Source organism: Lepisosteus oculatus, chromosome 8 (assembly GCF_040954835.1).
Source record: "Lepisosteus oculatus isolate fLepOcu1 chromosome 8, fLepOcu1.hap2, whole genome shotgun sequence".
Lineage (NCBI taxonomy): Eukaryota > Metazoa > Chordata > Actinopteri > Semionotiformes > Lepisosteidae > Lepisosteus > Lepisosteus oculatus.
In genome coordinates, this window is record NC_090703.1 from 17553596 (window position 1) to 17568141 (window position 14546).

The 14546-nt window shown below is 38.0% G+C and overlaps 1 protein-coding gene across 1 annotated transcript in view; it reads right to left on the bottom strand.

Moving 5' to 3' along the window:
• Window positions 1-14546, bottom strand: part of LOC102690677 (pleckstrin homology domain-containing family G member 3) — a 105628-nt gene that overhangs the window by 84328 nt on the left and 6754 nt on the right. The window contains exon 2 of the mRNA XM_015350730.2: window positions 937-1005. Coding sequence (XP_015206216.2) covers window positions 937-985 — 49 coding nt within the window. The 5' untranslated portion in view covers window positions 986-1005. The remainder of the gene's footprint in view (window positions 1-936; window positions 1006-14546) is intronic.

The window sequence follows — 14546 nt, forward strand, 5'->3', positions numbered from 1 at the left end:
GTCTGCATTTCTCCTTGAAAAGGTTGCAGCTGTATAAACCCAGAGGACTGCAGCCAGGAAAGACAGGCACCAGAAAAAGTTTCTTCGATGAGGTATGATGTGATTATGCATGGCCGGCTGCCTTACGTTTTCATCTTTTCAGCCCCCTGTATTCATCATTTTTATGGATGAACAAAAAAAAAAACTTCCTGCATTGATATACTGTATATTAAAAATCACAGGCTGAAATTCTAATGATGCTAGCCTCTCCTCTTCAGCACAAATACAAAGCACAACCTTTCCTGGTAAGATATCTGGTACTGAACAGCAGCACGAGACAGTCCATTCAGGTGCTCCTTAAGCATTACTACATGTTAGCTGTAAATGGGAAACAGGTCTTGATCTGAAAAAAACATTTCTAACAGCAGCACTCAAGGCTCATGAACTTCTAAACATCTGTAACTAACAAAAACATTGACCACCATTCTTGCTAAATGTAAAATTTAACAAGTGGTGAAAAAGTCTGACTTTAGCATGGAAGCAGCCATAGTCTTCACAGAAATGTCTTAATTTTCAGATCTTTCAGCTTCAAGCAGCAATAATAAATCACATCACACTTGCTATTATTGAAATAAAAAATCTGAAAATCCACTAATTCCAACAAGAAGCACCCACTGCTCCATTTTGTTCGTAGCATGAGTATTCACAAAGCAATTCGACTGTAGTGTACAGTACCAGGTATCTGGCACATTCACATCTGGATGAAAAAAATTCCTTATTCACGTAAGACTTAGATTGCATATAGCTCATTTACTCGTGGTGATAAGTTAGTTGCAAACTGCTCAGATCTCATTGTGTTCTTTCCCCAAGATAAAACAAATCTGTTAGCATTTGAAGAAGGATCAAGAAGTTTAATAATTTCCTTGTTTTTCTGAAAAATGAATAAGGGTTTCTTACCTTCACCCATTGGAACTTCATATGGAGCACTAAGGGAGCCTTCAGGCATGGCACTGGGGGCCTCAGGGACTGCAAAATCAAAGAGATGAAAGTGAACTTAGTAAGAGATTAAGCACTGTCAATATCATCATCTCACTACCTCACATTGTGGCTTCAGGCCAAATGATCCATCAGATCTTCCTTAAATGTTACCACTCAGACATCATCTTAACTGTCCAGTTATCAACATTAAGTGAGCAACTCTTTTTTTTCCCCATACTGTATAGTAATGCAAAGCCTTTTTTTCACATTTTATAAAACGAGAAATGTATTTTATAAGCCGCTGTCACTTAAAAAGCACTTGAACATTTGTGTTTGGGCTGCCAGTCATTCTTATATAAACGGAAGGGATTCAACAAAAAATTAAATAATAAAAAGCTGTTTAAGAAATGATTATTTCTTAATCTATAAAAAACTCCAGTCTTTGTCAGACCTTCTATGCCAATTTACCATGAAAAAATGTTTATGGACTGTATAAAAGAAGCCATATAGTGATAGCCTCTGGATTTTAAACTGATTAATTTACATTTCTATAGAGTGTTGCTCTTCAATACATTCCAGTATTGCAAAGGGGGTGAAATGAACACATGGCTCATCCAGGTTTGGTTTTCAGCCCTTGCACACAATCTTGTACATATACCACACAACAGCAAGACCATGGAAACAAATGGGAAGAGAACAGAAGCAGGAAGCAGTCATAAGTAATCAATCAGATGAAGAAAAACGGTTTCTTCTTTCTCCATTGCACACTTTTCAAAAGAGGGACTGAAAGAATTTCTAAACTCATAGGACATGTCAAGATCTCACTGAACCCCCTATCTCATGGTAAAGAAATAGAAACCTGGGTTGAGTATTCCCATCACCACCCCAGATAACACTTAAATGTTTCCAGACATGTGACAAAAAAACAAATCACTTTCACAAATAAAAAACAATATAATGACCTTCCCGATTTAAATTTTTGGTTATTTGTCTGGATCTCCTTTTTTCAGTAATGCGATTACTGTATACTGTGTACCATAAACCACACCATGTAGCAGGCAATTAGTATCAACATTCAAGAATTCAAGTAATGACCATGGAGCAATTTTTTGTGTTCTCTGCAATGAAACATTGATTATGATTTTTAAGTGCTCACCATGCAGTGAATCAGCATATAGTCAGCTGCAATAAAAAAACCTGACATAAGGCTCAGACTCTATTCAGACATAGGAATTTCAGAGATAAGGCTGGGGTAGATATAAATGTAAAACTTCCTAATGAGAACACAGAACCCTATCAGGGACATATAAAAATATCAGGACATACTGTATAAGGGATAAATAAAAGTATTATATATGAATTAAGTTTTTTTAATAAACCAGAAATAGAACAAAATAAAATATAGCTTTTCCACTTAATGTGACCATAAATTAGGAGCTTTCATTTGTATAGCACAGGCATTCACTAAAAACTGCATAATTTCTAAAACATACCTGTATTTAAGAGTTAATCTGTTATTTCCCCAATCACACACCACAATCCTTTTGGTTCAGATATCTGCTCCCACTCAGAGGTCACGTAATTAAATACTGTCAATCTCTCCAGGTTATGCTGAAACAACCAATCCAACCAAATATTTCTTCCATTTCTTTTACTTCTCATTGATCTGTCTAGGCAAGATGTTTGGCAGTCTGTCCAGTCTCTCAGGGTGGACAACACCACTGGTGACGTCAGGCCTTCATCTGGGCAGCACCGTCCCCAATTTCTCACAGAGATCTCATTCCGAGAGAATCTGATTTTCCACGTGCTCTTGGCTTGTGCAGCTCCGTTTGTTTTTCTTTCATTTTATTTCCCTTGGATAGCCTCGGAGAGACCAGGGTTAGGAACTAATGCTGAACCTGCTTCCTCTCCTCCTAATTTCCTCAGCCACCTTTTATTTTATGGCTGCAATTAGAAGAGCAGGGGCCAGGAATCTACGTAATCAAATCCCCCCACTAAACTCACACTGAACTCACAGTTAGCAAAGTTCCTATTCTCAAATGAATTCGTTGGCCATCAATCTGTAATTTGCTGGTTATGAGCCAGGCAGTTACAAGGACAGAACATTTCACTTATACAGTTAAAAAACAAACCTGGGACTTCACTTCTTTTTTGTTCCCACAGCTAAATGGTTTTTATGTGCTTTTTTAATCTAGATAAGGTTATTAAAACAAAGACCTTTAAGTCACTAATCAGGAAGTCAGGTAGAGAAACCTCACATAGCATCAAAATTATGAAAGAACTGTAGTCATATAAAACTTTAGTAACAATAATAGCAATATTCATCAGAAACTATAACTGTTCTTTAGGAAAAGGCGGAACTCAACAGTACACCATGTCCAAATTCATGTATAATTACACTGGAATTACAGTATCTTCCAGTGTGTTACCACAACAATTAAAGGTTTAAAGGGAGACTGAGGCAAAAAGAGGCTAATTTAGATTTTATTTATCTCAGATCAACACTGGTATGATTCTCCGTTTCTAATATTTTGGTATTCCTACCCCAGACCTTTCAAAAGAAGATGTGTATGAACCGCACAGGTGTGACAAAGGTGAACAAATAAACACATACTGTACAGCACTAAATCTAAGGAGAAGACTATGTGGGGCTATAACAGCTGTGGGAATCCATAACATATTACAGCATAAAAACATTTGATCAAGTAACCAATCTGGATGGCAAATCTCTGGAGACCAATCGTCCTGAGTTAGTAAATGCCATACATTATCACAGATAGCACAGAATTTCAAAAGAAGCTGATCCTTGTGTTCACATGAATCCTATAAACTAAAACCTTGCTTAAATTAAAATCTGATGACATTTTGCATTTCCCAGTAAATGTCAAAACCAGACAGTAATGCCTCAAATGATCTGTAACGGACAAGAAGAAAATATCCATAACTCCTTAAGAAGTTACACTACAAGGGTATTTTATAGCAAACATCAAAAAACAAAACTCACTGAATTTATGCTTCAGCCTGCAAAGCACAGCTCAAGAAACAATTTCATGCTTAGGACCAGGTCTCAGTAAAGAAAATTAAGTGTTAATGATGATGGTAATCAATATGCAGTATGAAGGCAATGTTATTTATTTTCACTTCCGGCTCTGCCTTAAGCAATTAATTTTGTTTATGCTGTTGACTGAAAAAGACAGGACGGTAATCACTATACTAGATCGGAATAAATGGATCAATTACACATCTAGAATTTCGGCTGGTCTGGAATCTTATCAGTTCGAAAGGGAAATTCTTGCCATTCCCAGGAACAATGCTGTTCAGTATTCCGTGTTAGCTCGTGCCAGTCTCTTGCTAACATATGGGCTTCCAGCTGATATCGAAGAGGTCTGTGAAACTGTTCCCTGCATTCCGACAATAGCCACAAAGCTGCACTGTGCAATGGGAATTAAACACCCAATTGAGCTACGACAGTGTGCTCGGGGCTCGTTCACTGACACAACACACATATGATCTGAGATTAACACAAAGTTTTGGCATCGTGTGCTATACAATCAGTTCCACACATCTTCCCAATAAATGCACATTCTTTTCCAAACTGAAGAAATAATTTCACTCTTGCCTATTGTTCTATTTCAAACTGCCTCACCATTTAAATACTCTGTTAACTATGTCACATTATGAAGTTTTTTTCTGTAGCCCTTTTTTTTTCTATTGCAGAGTACAGGAGTTTAAGAGTTTGCTTGTTAAAGACAACGAAACAAAATTAAATAGACCTTTACTGTCTGACGTTTTTGCCATTCTCTGCTGCTCATATGATGAAAAGAAAGTGCAATACCCCAATCAAGCTCCATAGCAGAGCCGTAGTTTTAAAACACAATCAACAACAAATCTGAAAAGACTCCAGCTTCACCATGCTCAATGCTACATGAAATAATGTCTTTGGACATCTGGAGACTTTTTTCTCAATGAGGTCAGAAGAGTCAAATTCCTTTGGGATTAAGTATTATTCAAATGATTATGCTAAGACACTGCACTGTACTGGCACTTCAGTACTATGCCAAAATGACAAATACTGGGGGAGCTTTAGTTAAAATGATTGGCAACATTTTCAACCTCAAAAAGTGGCAAAATTATGGAACCTAGATTAATGATTAATTGTAGATTCCTGGTCTAAAGGTACTTTAAATATGGAAATACTGGTAAGTACTGTTGTTGTTAATTGCCAAACCAATTTTTTATTTAGAAAACTGATAAGAGGACATTCAACCCATCTATCCCATCTGGTTACTAATTTTCCAGTCATTTCTTTAAGGGAGCATATGATATCAGCTTCAACAATATAGCTCGACAGTTTGCTTCAGACACCCACAATTCCCAGATTTAAAATGAAAGCTTTTAAGTAACACTGCCTTTTATTTCAACATGACAAATAATAATAATAATTGCTCACACTTACAGTATATAGCACTTTTTCTGGACACTCCACTCAAAGCGCTTTACAGGTAATGGGGATTCCCCTCCACCACCACCAATGTGCAGCATCCACCTGGATGATGCGACGGCAGCCATAGTGCGCCAGAACGCTCACCACACATCAGCTATCAGTGGGGAGGAGAGCAGAGTAATGTAGCCAATTCATAGAGGGGGATTATTAGGAGGCCATGATTGGTAAGGGCCAATTGGAAATTTGGCCAGGACATCGGGGTTACACCCCTACTCTTTTCGAGAAGCACCCTGGGATTTTTTAATGACCACAGAGAGTCGGTTTTACGTCTCATCCGAAGGACGGCGCCTGTTTACAGTATAGTGTCCCCATCGCTATACTGGGGCATTAGGACCCACATGGACCGCAGGGTGAGCACCCCCTTCTGGCCCCACTAACACCTCTTCCAGCAGCAACCTTAGTTTTTCCCAGGAGGTCTCCATCCAGGTACTGACCAGGCTCACACCTGCTTAGCTTCAGTGGGTTGCCAGTTGCAAGTTGCAGGGTGATATGGCTGCTGGCCATATCAAATGCCTCCATACTTTTATAAGACAAATTATACTATTTAATAGAAATGTTTTATACTGCCCATTGATTTTATTTGCAATAGCTTGTTGTTTCTTGAAACTTTAAAATATGCATTAGAGTTTTGTGCCATGTTACTGCATTTTCAAAGTGTGCACTGTCACACTTCCACTTCTGCCCTCTGGTTTGTATCAGAAACCTCAAAGAATTTCACAGCAATTCAATATTTAAGTGGGAAAAGGAGCAGATTCACAGATTTTTCCACTCAGCCATCAGTGATTCAGCTGACTGACAAAACACATACTGTAAATATTGAATGCAGTATGTACATAATATGTGTCAGCCTCACGGCAATGAAGTAATCCTCCTTCGAGCACTTGTAGCAATAAACGCCAAGTGTAAACCTTGCTAATGCAACGGAATGGGCGAGGTTCAGCTTTGCTCTATAACAGCAAAAAGCAACGCGGTTTATTCAGATCTAGTCTGCAGCCTGATTCCACAGCTCTCTCACGTTCCACAGAAGGAAGGCGGAGGGTTAAGTGACATCCCCGGATGACCACAATAAACAAACAAGCCAAGGGTGTCCATCCACAGGTCACATGACTGGCACACAGTTGAAACACAAAGCCCCCATTTTGCAAAGCTGAGATTCAGCATTTAGTAATGCTCTCCCTCACAATACAACACAGACAATGAACAATGTCCAGCAGGCCGCCCACAGCAGTAGACCCCACACAGGGTTCAGTGCAAGTCAGGGGTGATGTTTACCTTTTTCGGAAGACCAAGTGCCAGTTCCCCCAGACTGACAATGAAAAGTAAAGTTGCGGGGGAGGAGGGTATGGATAGTGCCAAAATATTCTCACTTCCCTTGACCAGAACAGTAATGACCACTGACTCAGTGAACTGTAAACAAGACACGCCCTAATTCTCTAGTTTAATTAGATATTCCTATTCTATTTTGAAAAATAATTAAGACATAAAAATCCTCTCTTACTTATTTTATCTTCTGCAAGTCTTTAAAAACATTTCAAATGAAGAATTATCCTGGCTGTCAAGAATTCAAAACACAACATATGTAAGAAATAACTGAATATTTTGTTAGTATTCTCTAGATCACCAAATCACAGAGATTCTGGAGACACCAAACAAAGTGTACAAGAACAACTGAAACTCAGAAATGGCCATTGGTTGCAACAAAACTTTAAAAAACAAAACTTGCTCAAGAAGAAATGCACAGTCTGACAATACATTTAAAAGACACAAATCTGCAAATAAAGTCTGGGCTCTATAAGTCACCAGTCTTGAAAAAACTTATTTCATTTCAAATTGAATTTTTGAATTAATTTTCAGGCTTTATTGAGAGCACAAGTGTGCAATTAAAAAAGTTTGTTTTCAAATTAAATTGGTCAGGCTGACCCATATCAAAAAAGGTGTCATTTTACAAAAGTTCCACACTATTTTTTTTCCACAGCCATCTGGCATTAATTACATAAACTTTACTGATAACATAGTACTACGTTTACTAAGGGCTGAGTTTGCCTGAATTCCCACTGTACACTTATTCCAGAAACAGATGATCCTCAGAGAAAGTAAATAACCCAAGTCATGCTAGTTTCCAGCTGGCTGTAAACCATATATTGCACTATTCTGTGAATCTCCAAAAGCTGGTGAGCTATAACAACAGTACAAGCAGCACATGCTGGCTCACTACCTAAAAACAGATCTTACAATTACAGAAAATAAATCTGAAAAATAGCTCTGCAATGTGCAGATGGAGAACAATGAATAATTAAAAATAAAAAAAACACACTTTTCAGAAGTCTTAATATCACAACGAGTCAGTACAAAAGCACCTGACTGCATGCACACACGGGCTCACACATTTAAAATTCTGTATTTCACAAGTGTCTTGTCCCAAATTTGAACTCCCTTTGGGGTAGTTGAAGCTTGTTTACCAATTGGAGACAGATGCCGCAGAAATTGTTTCTACAAAATTACTAAGAAATGACAACCAAACACTCCAACATTTTTTAAGATGATGATAATCTGTCTTTAATCTCCGTTTCCACAAAACAGGCTCTCACAGTAGTTACAAACAACAAGGCAGTAGTAATGCTGAGATATGCGAGTATCAGCACAAAATCCTTAGTCAACAAAAAGGTTTGCTTGAAGTGCTTCACTACGATTCTCTACACAAAATTCTGTCTCTGCTCCATTATGGAATTTAAAACTTCCAGAAACAAACACAAAGGAAAACAGGCAATGTACAATGCCTAACAACTAGAAAATACTGAACATAATCCTGTGTCAAAAAATCCTTATTTAATCCAACTAATTTCAGTACAATTCCAATAATCAACCACAATCCACACTCCTGAAATAAATACCTTAAGAGAGTTTAATGTTATGCCGAGCCCCTAAAAGTCCTGACCTTTACATTTTTTACATAAACACATTTTCATCTCTTTAAAGGAGTTTTTGGACTTGGCATGTTTGGCAGCTGTCTTCTGACTGTTAGTTGAAGGCTATCAAGATCTCAGCTTTGTAAAAGAAACAAAGGAACCCAAAAAAAGTGTGAGTGAAGCTTAAATCTTTCTTGGAGGGTTTCAGATAAACTTCTCTAGTTCTATATAAGGCCATAGGGAGTCACAGACAGTAAAATTGTTTACATCTGGAAGGAAGGAAATGACAAATCACCATGGGAAATTCTTCCAACTCCGATTAAGAGAAAATGGGGGAGGAGGGGGGGCTGTCACTTTCATACATTCAAGACATTTTGAAGTTAAACATGAGAAAAGTCTAAACTAAGCAACACAGGTAAATAAGAAAGCACCTAGCAATACCTGTTTTTCGTTATAATCCTCAGGCAGGAGGGTCTCAGTGGAGGGACCACGGAATGTGTGTTGCTGTGCTGAAAAAATGTGTCAAGGAAGAGCTAATATGAACAAAAAAGAAGGGGAGTTTGTTTTAAAAAAATAGTTTCTAAAGAGGTACTGTCAGAAGCAATGCTACGTGTACAACAACAGACCCTTCATGTCACAAATTACTAAAAAAATTAAAAGAAAATGCAAGTCTTACTTCCTGCAAATGAGTAGGCAATTAGAAATTCTAGGAGCTCAACATAGACTGCCTTTAAATTAAATCTGAGTTCTGTTAAGGGTTAAAATAAAAAAATAAATGATGGGGAAACCATCCAACACAAGCATAAAAATAATTACTTGTATTTTATATAGCACTTCTCATCCTAAAATATCTCAAATCTTCTTGCATATAACCACCTAGCACCCACCCAGGTGACATGCGGCAGTTATTACTGTATGTACCAGCAAGAAGTGAGAATCTGCTACAGCAGTTAAATTAAGGGGGAACATTAGTGGGGACAGTCTGGACCAAGAGTGGAATTTACCCAGGACACTGGGGTTAACATCCCAACTCTTTCAAAAATGGGATTTTTAAGAACCAAATAATCAGCAGCTCAATTTAATGTCCCACTCAAAGAACGGCATCTCCTTGATATTAGAAATTCTGGTTAAGAGGGACAGTGTGACACCTACTGGTCCACCACCACCCCTTGGAGCAGCAACTCGATTTTCACTGGGTTTGTGATATTGCAAAACTGACCAGGCCCGGCCTGGCATAGCTTCCAAGATCCAACAAGGCTACAAGATAGTAACTCAACTGCTGCCAGCACATCACACATATAATAGAGACGCCATGCTAGAAACCAAGAGCTAGAAAACAAACAGGTTTTTCAGCGGCAGTTCTAGTCCCGTTTTGACCTGCCATTCTGTAAGGCGTTTAAGAAGATGCAATGTACTGTACACAATGCATTGGCAATGATAGCTTTGTTCCTCTACAGTAACTGTGGTTCTTTATATCAACTCTGCCAGCTCATAACTAAAATCTGGGTGGGCTCCAGCAGATTAGTCTTGTTGGCTTGGCCTATACATAAAGAGAGCAATCATCTCTTAGAAACAGGCTGTGGAGATATCTGTGGAGTAATCTGTCAAGTTAGCCAACTCTCAGGACAGAAGGTAAACTCAGAAGTGTTGAGAATTAGCTAAAAATAGGCCTAGAGATTGCAGTCAGCCGCTCTGTCCCACCACCATCCTGCTACAAAGGAAGCAAGCCCTCCCACAAACCTAACCCACCAAGACCCAAGAGAGCCTGCAGGCCCTGTGGAACTCATTGCAAGTGGTAAATCTAAAAAGAGCAGCACGCTAATGTTTGTGCTAAAAAAACAAGAGACAAAAGGTCATTTTTTGTCAGTTGTAATTGCATTTTATTTTCCTCCCCCACCTTCCTTCTCCCCTCCTACGTATGATCCCTCATCATTTTTAAATAATCCCCTAATTTCCCATGTCTAGCTTCCTGTGGTTTCCCTGTGACAGAATTCACAGGAGAACTCCATTCACTTAGGGAAAAAAAAACAGAAGAGAAACCTGGGCTAGTGATTTTCTGTCCAAGCGATGATGCTGATGCTGAATGTTGAAAAGCTAGATAGGGTAAAAAAACAACTACGAGTCAATATAAGCAAGAAATCACAAAAAAACAATGGAATGAAGTTTATGTATACTGTATTGCATAACGCATTATGGCAACACCTCTAAATAAATATGGCTTACGAGTCATGAAGAAAGAAAAGCAATTCCTATGAGCTCATTTCTGGATGGTAGCCTCTCTGGTTTGCGAGCCAGCAAGTGTTGTTTTTGAGAAGCCTGTTGGGATGGCTTCATCGAGTTCTCAGGACTTTCAGGCTGCAAAAACATCATAACTCTTTCTCTGATAATGGCTTTTATAGTGTTCCATCATCAAAAAGCGCTGTAAGCTGGCACAGTCCATCAAAAGCTGCTCGGAGGAAAAATATGGAAAACATACTGACTAAAGGCTGACACTACAAAAAGAAAATCAAACACAAAACTATTAATTCATCTATTTTTTTAGGTTTAAATCAAGTTTATAGCTTTCATCATCAGTCAAGGAGTGTGCCATTCTGATAAGGAACCTTTCATGTCTGCACACCCAAAGAGCCTTATTAAGATAAACATACTATTGTGTGCCACTGCATGTTCCTCTACCACACAAATAGAAGCTCATAAGTAAACATTTCCTTCCTTACAATCGGCTAAATAAAACAGACATTTTAAGCACTACCCTCAAGGAGCATGAAGCAAATTTTGACGAGAAGGTATACAATATATAAATTACATAAAACAGGGTTGGCACCAAATGCTTAGCTCTTACCCTTTTCACATCACCCTCCACTGTTAAAAACAAACGTAGCTCTTTTATCTCAGTTCTTCCCTCAGTTATTTTGAGTTTAACATTTTGTTTGATGTGAGAGATGAAAGATCTTTCGATTCAACCACACATTTCATTGAAAGTGTGCACAAACAGCCCTGGGAGGACCTTCAAAGCAATGGATCAACATGTAACCTTCATATGTACCTTCAATCAATTCTCAATATCCAACCGTTTGAACAAACATATTTCCAGAACAGCAATCTTAATATAAACCTTAAAGCCTTGAGACGTAGACACCATCTCTCAAAACACTTATGCTGGTAAATACATTATTCTCTTGCCAGTTAGGATAACAGAAATTGATTCGTTTTGAAGGCCATTATCATAAAACGGGCCTGGAAAGCAAAAAGAATATATTCTTGGCAGACAAGGACAATAAGCCATTAGATCATCTGCAGCATTAATCTTTTCATCTGTTCCTACCATATTGGCTAAAAGAGTTTAATAGATAAGATAAAGAGCAAGTAGCTAGGCAATTAAGCACAGAAAATCCTAGAGCCAACCAGTTGAGTCTTTTGCTGCAGTAGCTAGAGTGATATGCGACATCTTGTTTAGATTACAAACAGCTGGCTTCAAACACAAACATCTCCTGAGGAAACTGATAATTTTCTAACATTTCTGGCAAATACTGGAGAACTTAAAATGCAATGAAATTATAGACGGCTTTTATGTACCAACACATTTAGAATTCTTTTCACACAAACCACCAGAAATGCAATTCCAAGCAGTTTTCTCTATTCAGTCTGTTGTATCTACCACTCTCGGGTTTAAGTTACTGTATGTGTGTCTGTAGATTTACAAATCAAACACAGTACTTATTAAGTGGTAAAATATTACATGCACACCTGTAGGTAATGCAGGCTTCAAATTATATTGATAATTTAAAAGTCGAATAGCTGTAAAATTCCAAATGTAGACCGATTTTGAAATCAATAGAAATACACTTCACAAGTCTCTGTCCAGCAGTGTTTTTTTTCTAAAGTACAGAAATAATACAAAACATTGGCTATATGGATGTTTACATAGGACTTACAAAAATGGAACCCTACTCTTTGATCTCTTGATATACTCATTAATACTTACAAAAACAGTATATTTTTACACTTTGATCTCTGTGTAAACAGATTAATGTATTTCTCTCTCTAAATATTGAAGTGACACGGAGAGAAAAATTCCTTATAAGGCAAGTTAAACAACCTAGACTGAGTTATTAATGTTTGAAGTTTATTCATCCCACATGAGCATAAAGTTTCATTGCACTTCAGGATAACCTTTTCCTGGATCATCAAGAAAGCCAATTCCTTCCTGCCCCATGCTCTGCACATGCCCAGAATGATATCTGTAAGAGCTGCCTGCCATGCAGAACGCTACCCATATGCATGACACACCGTGCGTGACAGAGCATTTTAAAGTTCCTTTTCACACATTAAGAACGTCTGCACTGGAATTTGAAACTAGCATTCAGGAAAGACCGCTATGTGGCTTGCAGCATGTGTTTTGTGACTCCCTTTCATTAACATAATTACTGTAGGTTTTACTGCTCTGTAACCATCATTATGGTGGCACCAACTTGCTGCCTCACTCAGATCCTTAGCCCACAGAAACACAATGAGCAGTTAAAGTGGTAGACTCAAGGTCTGAAACAAACTCCATGAATACAGCAAAAGCTCATCCTTAATAGTTTCTCACAGCTGTGTCCATTCTTAAGTGTAAAACAAAGCAACATGTAATGGGGCTAACTCTTTGTCAGATATAAATATGTTAAATATGTATTTAAAAATAATAAACAATATTATTAATATACATGAAGAATTAACAAACCTAAGAGAAAGAAACATTAAAAACATATAAAATAATAAATATATACAGACACTGCTACAGTATTCCCTTTAACCCTAACATAGGCCACAAGCAAAACTCTCAGGAACTACAGTTGTTTTTGTTCTATTGAAGCAAAGCCTCTGGAATATAGATTCCCACTGATATATTATAGTTCCTCCAACAATCTAATTCTAATGGAATCAGATCTGCAGAACAGTAAAATAAGCAGGAATCTGGTACCCAGCAGCTTTGAAAATACTGAAAAAACACTTTTAACACAGTTTGTGGATTTTGAAATCATGCTATCAATACGCTTGAAGCACCTGCACCTGTTTGGACTTCAATGTCTTGATTAGTCAACCACACATCTACTGTACACATACAAAAATATTCTTTTCGTATGCTTAAACCCCGATATTTGTTCAAAAGTCCATGAGTTCAAAATGTGCACTTCAGTGAGCAACAGAGGCTAGCACCAGGCATTCCTGAACTGCTGTCAAGCATGAATGTGTGTGAAACTCACATTAAAATTTTAAAGTATAAATGCAGGAATTCATCTCAGCTATGAACAAATTCAAGGAAAGAAAGTGCCAGTTGTTTCCTCTTGGTGACATTGGATGGACAGAGATATTTTAATCAAGATTTATTCATTTTTTTATTGCCATTACTTGGCTTTTGCATTCATACTTATTCAATTATTATTAGTGTTCTTGAAGCACAGTATAATTATACCAAATTAGAGAATTAATAATTAACACAATAGGAAAATCGGTTTTAATTGAAAATAACATCAAGACATAAACGCCCTAATTATTTTTAGTAATTTCCTAGTAAGCCAAACTAAAATGACCGAAACATCAGTAGAAGTATTTCTAGATATTAAAAGGCTTGATAACACTAAGGCATTAACCTCTCTGGCTTGATAACACTATTTCCTCTCTGCATGTACATGCACCCTGCAGTGACTGGATTCTGTCTGGGGTATAGTCATGTCTTGCACCCTATGTCTCTGGTGCTACTCCACCACAATCTTCCACACTATATAACAGATATGGATGATGAATGGACTACAAAAATCTTACTTTAATTAATATTACCTGCGAGGGTAGGTCCCTTTTTAGGCCATAAAGGCCCATGAGGGAATGGGGGGCAAGGGCCACCATTTTTCTTGACCAATCTGACACTGGAAGTGGAGGTGATGTGGTCAGCATCACGCTCTGGCTGGCCTATTATCCCTGGAAGGATTAACCCCCTCAATCCCAAATTGGAAAGCAGGCTGAGTGGACCTGGGAGCCGTCTGGAAGGAATTAGAGGTACCTGGGACTGAACCCGGGACCTTCCGGTTTGGAGCTAGACACCCTTGCCATCTGTGCTACCACGGCTACAATTAATAAGACCTACTTTTTATTATCTTCAGCGTCAAAGAGAAAGCCAAAGGGAGTGTTCTGCACATGGA